The sequence below is a fragment of the Haliotis asinina genome, chromosome 2, assembly GCF_037392515.1.
Source record: "Haliotis asinina isolate JCU_RB_2024 chromosome 2, JCU_Hal_asi_v2, whole genome shotgun sequence".
Lineage (NCBI taxonomy): Eukaryota > Metazoa > Mollusca > Gastropoda > Lepetellida > Haliotidae > Haliotis > Haliotis asinina.
Genome location: NC_090281.1, coordinates 69,432,184 through 69,440,767, shown reverse-complemented (window position 1 = coordinate 69,440,767; position 8,584 = coordinate 69,432,184). Strand labels below are relative to the sequence as shown.

Below are 8,584 nucleotides of genomic sequence, written 5' to 3'. Positions count from 1 at the left end.
ATGGATTATTTTCACTGAAATGATTTCATTCATGACTGATTTATAAGGTGAAACTAATGCTCCAAGGAATCAAAAGGTATGATCAACTATCAAACTATGGTCTACCCAAGATGACGTAAATACCGTAAATACAATGTACCAACATTGGCCAATGTAGTTTAACCTGGGGCTTCCAGTCTGTAGAAATTGGAGATGTACTTGCCTCAAGACTCGAGTCTTCACTCTCTATTATAGCTTTGGCCTCCTCCCCAGTCTGAAAAAAGAAGGAATATTTAAAACGCTAAGTGATAATTTTCCAAAATCAGTGTATCAGAAGGAGAAATGGGACCCATTGTACATCATGCTTATATTGAGAGAGTTTGATTTTACTCAACTTTAAGTCATATTCAAGAAAGATCGCAACTGGGATTTCACATATCGAACTGGGTCTTGGGTGTTACTAGCGATCGCTTAATCCATCAGGTTACCTTGTCTTGTGACTGTTGAGTGAAATGTGACCGATGAAGAGAATTTCAATTGAATACATTATGGCGTGTCTGTCACATGGTTGAAAAGCTCGCAGTATCTCAGATTGTAGAGGTCTACTTCTACATTCCGAAAGTCCGGGCGAATCTACGATTCGAAGATACATTTAGCGGATCCTTGTGACCAAAATGTAACATCATAACCAATATAGGCGCCGCAGACAAAAGACTAACATTTGTAAATTATGCGTATAATTATAAAATGACACGGGTGCATTAAAAAGGACGCTGTTCATTCAAAACATTTCTAGTATGTGCGCACGCGCGCGTGTGTGTGTGCGCGCGTGTGCGTGTGCGAGGTCCGATCCAGGGTCTTATTTACGGTTTCATCATTTCAAGACGGTATGGATGGTTTGCAATATCTTGTTCAGACTTGATCATTTACAGGTAGATGCCTTAAAGCTGACGTTTGGCACAGTATCAAGTGGAACAAAATATATCATGGTGTCTTATACAAAGGCGTACCTTCCCAACAAGTTCTGGCCACTTCTTCTCTGGTGCTGCCATTATTCACGGTCGTGAAGGATAGAAACCACAGGTGTAACTTGTCAGTACTCTTGAAAGTCGCGTCTGTGTGCAGCCGAAGCTTTTGTCTGTATGGCTGTTTCCTTGGAGGGAGATGGCAACATGTTAACCCTAACAGGTGTATACCGTAACATGGGCATCCGGGTTTATAACTTCTTCAGCACTTGACTCTAAGTGTGTTTACATTAAGTCACATATGGTTGTGAAAAATATTCGTTGTGTAGAAGGTTCCATTCGTAAATAGTCAGTGTTGATAAATGTGAAATACAAACAAAAATAACAACCGGGGCTTCGAATTTGCATCCACGAGTCGCGACCCATGAATTATCGATGCTTAAGGCCAGGCATAATTCACGAACTTCTCAGCATGGAGACGTGTGACACAGTGGCGATGTGTATTCTATGTGACACTGAAGCAGAATTTACATATCATCGTAGTTCGACTTGAAGAAGGGACGCGACGGCCCAGGCGTCTAATATAATGTTGAGAGTTGCCTCCCTTAGGTGTGCCAAGATCCACGGTTAATTAAACCCTCCTTTTACTCATTAGTACTATAGCCAAGCTCGTGAGTTACACAAAAGTAGTAAGTATATGCATCCCTTTTCATCAGTCCGACTAGCACGTTGTGATACTACCAAAACATTGTGTAGAGCGACCATAACATTGGGCAAGTCAAATATTCGCGTTAAGGAGTGTTAGGTGTATATTTAAGGTGAGAGGAAAATTGAGGTTATCAGGGTTTCATTGTATAAAGGGTTAATATTGAAGAGGGAAATACCATCTTAAAGCGTCTGGGGTTGTACTCCATGAGTGTTTTACAACAATAGTTAAACTCTTATAACTCATAAATTCTGACTCAATACAAGCAACGCTGGAGTAAAACTGTAGCGTGCAGGTTTCTATTGGACAGGTCTGACCGTGCTGGGTACTGATACGCTTCTGGCTTTGTCAGCTCCTCACAGTAAACATATATCATACCCAATAATTAGTCATACACGGGTAACAAGAAGCAGTCTTGAAAGCTTAAAGCTCGATCTGCAGCAGGGGCGTTTTCTACAAACACACGTAGGCGTCGATATGCACGCTTTATCGCCATGGGTGGGCGTGGGCAGTGTTCACGAATAGCGTCTGACTCTGACAAATCTGGCAGATTCACAAGTGGTCAGAAAAAAATTACCAACTCGCCAGCCCCAGTGTCTGACTGAATATTTCACAATGTCTTTCTGTGAAGTTGTTATTTGCGGCAAGTGACATGTGTGCTGTCTAGAAATCTTAAGTTTGTTATCATATAATGTTAATAATTCCAATCCCAATTATAAGAAATGTAAAATCTGAAGTGTTTGTTTAACTTTATCCCGTAGTAAAAGATTAATTGTAGAAGATTGAAGCGCTGACTGGCTGTTTCAAATAACTCATTTCGTTTGGATGGTATTTAGTCTTCGATGAAAAAAAACGAAACAAAACAAACGTTACGTATTGTCGTAAAATGCATACCTTTCTCATCCTCTCTCGTTTTGAATGGTGAGAACCTTTCATTCCCAACATACAGACGTAACCTGCCATAATATCATGAGTGATTTTCTTTCCTACGTGAAAGACGTGGCAATAACATCCACAGGTACGTAACTGTCTCGACACACATTTACACGTTGCTGTAAACTGAAATGTCAGTGCTGACTTTGGGTACCAGGAAGACCCAGTGAATGAAAGTGTATTTTCATAAAATTAAATGTTTGCTATGAGATCGGTGGGAAATTGGAAATATGAGTGCATTCACAAAACACTTGGACAACTCAATTTCAGTGAAATGGATTCATGTACACGACTACAAATGACTCCAGGGTGACAAGGTGGGTGGACGTGTTCGGGGTGGGTGGGAGCCTGGGTGGGGGAGGGGTGTTTAGGTTAATGCAGCGCTCAGCAATAATCCAGCTATATGGAGGAGGTCTGTAAGTAATCGAATATTGACTGTATGCACAGAATGGTGAGTCATCTAAAGCATACATGGAGACGCAGGGGTAACAGATGAAGGCACCAGCGCCCACAGCAGTGATCTACCGCAGAAGCACGTTAATGAAAAGTGTCTATTATCAGGGGTAATAGAAGGGTCAACCAGTATTGATTATACCATTCCAGTGTCTTTAACATAGCTGTACGACAAAACCATCAGTTCTCCATCAGTTAAGATGAATTTGACATGCAAACATGTCTCTCAATAGTGAATGAGTGAGTTTACTTTTCAGTATTCCACCTACATGGCGGCTGCCTTTGAATAGTCATGTCTGGAGCAGACAATCCAGTGGTCAACAGCATGAGCATCAACATACGAATTGGGATACGATGACGTGTCAACCCAGTCAGCGAGCCTTTCTAACCACCGCCGTACGGCTAACATGGGTTACTGAAGATCAATTCTAACACTGGATCTTCACGGGTCAGATGTGGCAAGGTGGCTGGATTAATATCACAAGGCAATAAGGCCGTTTCAAAACTCTGTTCAAGACAGCCTTGACACAGTAAACTGATTACAACAGGGTCATGTGTAGAGCACCCTCCACCGCAAGAGATGGTGTCAAGAATAACCTAAATATGCGTGTTACAGGTATAACCTGTATAAATAATACATAACAAATCCAGTAATATACATGTGCCATAACATCAATCCAAGAAAGAAAATATTTGCGAAACTGCTTGTACACCTTTTTAATGTAGTAAGTTGGCAAATCGAACATAGTGTTTTTATTGCACATTGCTCAAACAATGATGTTCACATTGGTAAATACTGTAAACGACTTTGAGGACTGTTTGACGACTTGAACGGTAAAACTGAATGCTGAATCACAGACTTGAATTACTCTCTTTTAAAACATATGAATATATATACAGGTAATACAGGTAAATGTGTCACTGAAACTGAAGGTTTTTAAACATTTCATCAAAACTATACTCTTCTTTGCCACAATGAAACCCATTTGTCCAAACAATAATGTATCCTTCTTTGTCTCTTGTTTTGAAACTACAATATTTCACTTTAGCAACTAATTTCAAACCAATATCATTTTAGCCACTAGTTTCCAAACTATAGTATAGTCTCAGAAAACACATAATTCAGTTTGTTATGCAAGAAATGCACAATCACATAATTAATTTCGTGTGTCATGGAAGGAAATCAGCCATTCACACATTCATCATATCCACTGAACACAAAAGAGAGACATTATTTGAAAGCCACAAAAATAGCATCTCCACGAAATATACTATTTTTACAGTTTTCACTCTCCTTTTCAATACCACAGGTTTAAACCATATTGAAACAAGTCCATGTTCCATACTCATAATCAAGGGTCTATTCCTTATGGTGAGACTGGGTGGCTGGTACACACAAGGAGACCAGACCAGCTGGGTAAGAGCCGTGAATCCTTATCCCAAGTTTGTTCTTCTTGTAGCCATAGGCCATGCCATCAGCATCAGCTGCTCTGGTCTGCTTGATCTTCATTCCTGAAAAGTGAGGAGGATCCTGGAGATGTTGTGAGTAAGTGAGGGAATGAAGGGAAAGGAGGAAAAGGACAATATCACCACCATGGTAAAACTGCATTGGGCAAGAGGGCTACCAAAGCCCCTGGTGGATTTTATCCCAGAAAAACAGACTAGAGGAAAATTCAGACTGATGTCATGTTAACTCACCAACGCGAAGGCTGATCTGGTTAAAGTTTGTCTTCTTCCAGTTCTGGACAGCAAAGACTGATACTTGACTCATTGCTGACGCATTATTCTGGGCTTCTGTGGAGATTTAAAATGCACATTAACATTTTTTTAAGGAACCTTTCAATGAATAAATGCATTTGTTGTCACTGAAGTCATGTTAGTGACGGAAATGAATCAATGACTAACAGAATCCTACTTGTGCTTCAAGACTGGGTTTTCCCTCGCTCCTTGGTAGTGGGGTTGGAATCCTGGTCGGTGTAAAATATTTTAAAACAATTTTGAAAATGACAGTTCCATGAAGGAGGTATTTGTTATGATTGATTTAGAAATAACTATATGAATGCCACCATATCTGGCATAAAAGCACAACATTCTAAAGTATAGTAAAAGTTTAGACCTATTCCAAGGTTCAAGGCAGCGCTATGTATCTTATATATATTTTGTTCATCTATAATTTCATAATTCCTTTCAGCTAATACACTGACTCCCACCCGTGAAAGAATAATTAGATGTCCATCCTTCCTTTACTCTGGGTGATCTCTGGTCATTGTTGTGCCCGTGCGTTGAAGGAGAAGATCTGTCACATCCTGGGACGTTACTACTCTTAACCTCCTTAGCTGCCCTGTGACGTCTACGGGCATCTGATGCAAAGCCAGGTTGACCAAGCTGAGATTTGGGGTGCCCAGTAGATTGAGGATGTGCATGCTCTGTTGGCAATTCCTTCTGTTTTGAAGACAATTTCCTGAGGTTTTTCTCCCTTCTGGAGAATGGGGGTTGATAATCTGATCCAGTCCTGAGATCTTGTACTTTGGTTCCTTTGCTGTTGGCAGCTGATTTGTGTCTACGAGGTTCATGCCGTGCACTTTGGACAGTATTGGCTGATCTCTGTCTGACGAGGCTGTTGTCTACTGTCTTCCATCTTGGAGATTCAGCTGGGATGACATCATCACCTGTTGTAGGTGTAGACATGATGTCTGGAATGTCTGATTTCTCTTGGGCAGGCTCATCATTGTCTGACATCAGGATTTCCTCCAGGACTTGAGCAAGATGCTCATTCTTTGGAGCTGCAGGACTTCCCACAGTAATTACTTTCTTTCCACCCTGTGGAGATGTGATGTCCAGTTCCTCACCTGCGTCTTCATCATCGACTGATTCCTTGTCCTCATCATCTGAATCAGCTTCTTCACTGACTTCATCCACATCGTCAGATCTTGTTGGGTTATCCTGTTTGGTAATGGATGTATAGTCTGATTACTTTCACACAATTATAATTAATGCGAACATAAATCTTATGTCCCATACATACTCCATCCATCTGTAACTTCATCAAATTAATGTACAATTATAAATGGTAAATCACTAACCTGAAGTTTGGGGAATGTGTGTTTCTTGAGGGAGTATTCCCACACTTCTCTAGCCATGGCTGCAGTGTCTGCCTCCTCTGGTTCATAATCCAGGCAGCTATAACAAAAGTAGTCAACATAAAAATGCCCCTCCATAGCATGTCACCACAGCTAAAGTATAATGCCATTAACACAGATAGGACTCGGGGCTTCTGGTCTGTTATATGTACCAAAATCTAGCACAGACTCATGAACAACGAACCTCAGTGCTAGTGGAGTCAGTTTCTCCATCCTCTGTACAAGGTTATTGATGGACGCAAACAATGCATCAAGCTTCGCCTTCTCTTGTTCCAGAAAGTCTTCTCTCAGATTCTCAGTTTTCTGCAAAACAGAAAGCCCATAATCACAGTCTTTGGGCAACTGTAATAAACAACTATTTTGTTGGTCAACACTATACCCATTTAAAACATTTAAATGATAATCAAACTGTGTATAGTTACTCACCTGAGCTAAGACCTCACGTTCACGCACTTCATTGGTGAACATGATGTTATATCTTGTCAATGCAGCATCTGTTTTGGATTTGAAGGCGGTGTATTTTTTGTCCAGCTCTATTTCCGTAGCGGTCATGGTGCTGGACAGTTTTGTGTACAGGTCCTCCTTCTTTCTCACTCTCCGTCCATAGTACTGGTGGAAAAGGACAATATTGTTGCATGTTTTCTGTGAACAACACCTTTATCTGTGTATTACGGAATACTATTTGCCCAATAGTTCAATAGCTAACAGCAGCTAAAATATATTAACGAAGAGTTACTATACTTGTGAAAGGTTACACACATCCATATTTACTTCATCAAGCTTCACAGAGCATAGAAAAGTTGTCCCAGTATTGGTGAAATGCCAAGCTTATCCATCTCCTTTAGAGTTCAAAGGATTGTTAAGGAGTTATCTTTCTGGTTGTCTGCCACGAAGTCATGAGTGGAAACCTAACAAACCTTCCATGCTTTTGCTGCTTTTTTCTCCAGCTTGAGATGTGTTTTCTTCATGTCATCAGCCCTTCTCAGGAGCTGGTTGAACACATGATTGTCTGACCTGTGTAGTGTAAGGTAATCAGCTATGTGTTGCTAAGGACTTGTGGCATAAAGTAAACATTTCCATTATTTCAGTACAGCATAGAAGTTAAGAGACATGCTAAGTGTGATCATATGACTAAGAACACTGTCAATATTAAAAACCACCTTTACATGTCACCAAGCTGAACTGGATTTTATAGTAGAAATTACTCTCATTCTCATTACTCTCATACTCGTGTGTAACACATTATGTTTCTTTTAATGCACAGCGCATGATCTCTGATAACATAACATATTGTGGCATATATCTATGCCATATGGATGACCATTGCTAAAATACATACTTTGAAGACATACTCACATTAGAAGGTCTCCAAATGGTCCATCTGGGCCTCTGTGTTTAACCATATCACCTAGAGCTTCTTTGTGGAAATCGCTGATCTTTGTCAAGCATTGGTTGAATCGCTCTGCTCTGGACTGAGAGTTATATCTTTTTTTGCTGTGATGAAAGCCTGGAAATATAAATCTAAGACTGATCTCCATTCATCACTATCCCTACTGAAGTGGACAGAGAGGAATGTCAATTAGAATTAAAGATCGTTACAACACAGAGAGTTTCTTAATAAGATTCTTATGTCAGCCTCAAGTTGGTATGGCAGCATCCTTTTTCACCAGTGCCCAATACATGTTTTGAACACTGTCAATTGAACCTCTGATACTGAAGTAACCGTGATCATGCACAATGTATTTGCATAATTTACTTATAGTAACTTACGCAGTTCACAGAAAAAATTTAGTATTTCTCGTCCCTGGTCGATTTTGTCGGCATACAACTGACTAGCTGCCACGACTGTGTGTACCACAGCATTCCATGCTTTCATCTCAAAGTAACTGAAACAGCAGGGGAGATAGTTTGTTTCTGGAACTAAATATTGACATTCCTGTTTATATATCAATGCCATTTTGTCAACGCATCCTTAATTCACTTTTGACAGCAAACCCTATCTTTTTAAGCAGTATGAATAAAATAGACTTTCAGATACCATATGCATTGTCTTTTTACGGCACCGATGGACATCGGTCATTCTGATAGAGAAAGTCGACATGATAACCGCAAGCTTGTTTGACTCAACAATAACCATTGAGTAATGTGTTATTTGTTTGTAGGGTTTTACTTCTAACACATGTAAGAAAATCCATCCTACCTACCCTATATTTTAGAAGTGTTATCCTAAACACACATTAAAAACTTCTGTGGCTTGATAGCTAAGTTAGATACATGCAGCACCACACTAATAAGTAGTCATAGATGAATAGGGACTCACGTTATGTCGTTTTTCTCATCAAAGAGTAGTAGGTTCTTCCTCTGGGATGATTCCATTTTGAAAGTGCCGCTAAAAAACTTTCTCAGCT

The 8,584-nt window shown here is 40.1% G+C and overlaps 1 protein-coding gene across 1 annotated transcript; it reads right to left on the bottom strand.

Moving 5' to 3' along the window:
- Nucleotides 1–4,396: 4,396 nt before the first annotated feature.
- On the bottom strand, nucleotides 4,397–8,552 carry LOC137272825 (uncharacterized). Its single transcript, XM_067805231.1, has 10 exons — nucleotides 8,497–8,552; nucleotides 7,947–8,062; nucleotides 7,533–7,683; nucleotides 7,094–7,190; nucleotides 6,603–6,785; nucleotides 6,361–6,479; nucleotides 6,120–6,216; nucleotides 5,241–5,979; nucleotides 4,735–4,809; nucleotides 4,397–4,548 (listed from the first exon to the last, which is right to left on the bottom strand). The coding sequence occupies exons 1-10, from the start codon at nucleotides 8,550–8,552 to the stop codon at nucleotides 4,397–4,399; spliced, it is 1,785 nt and encodes a 594-aa protein (XP_067661332.1).
- Nucleotides 8,553–8,584: the final 32 nt, after the last annotated feature.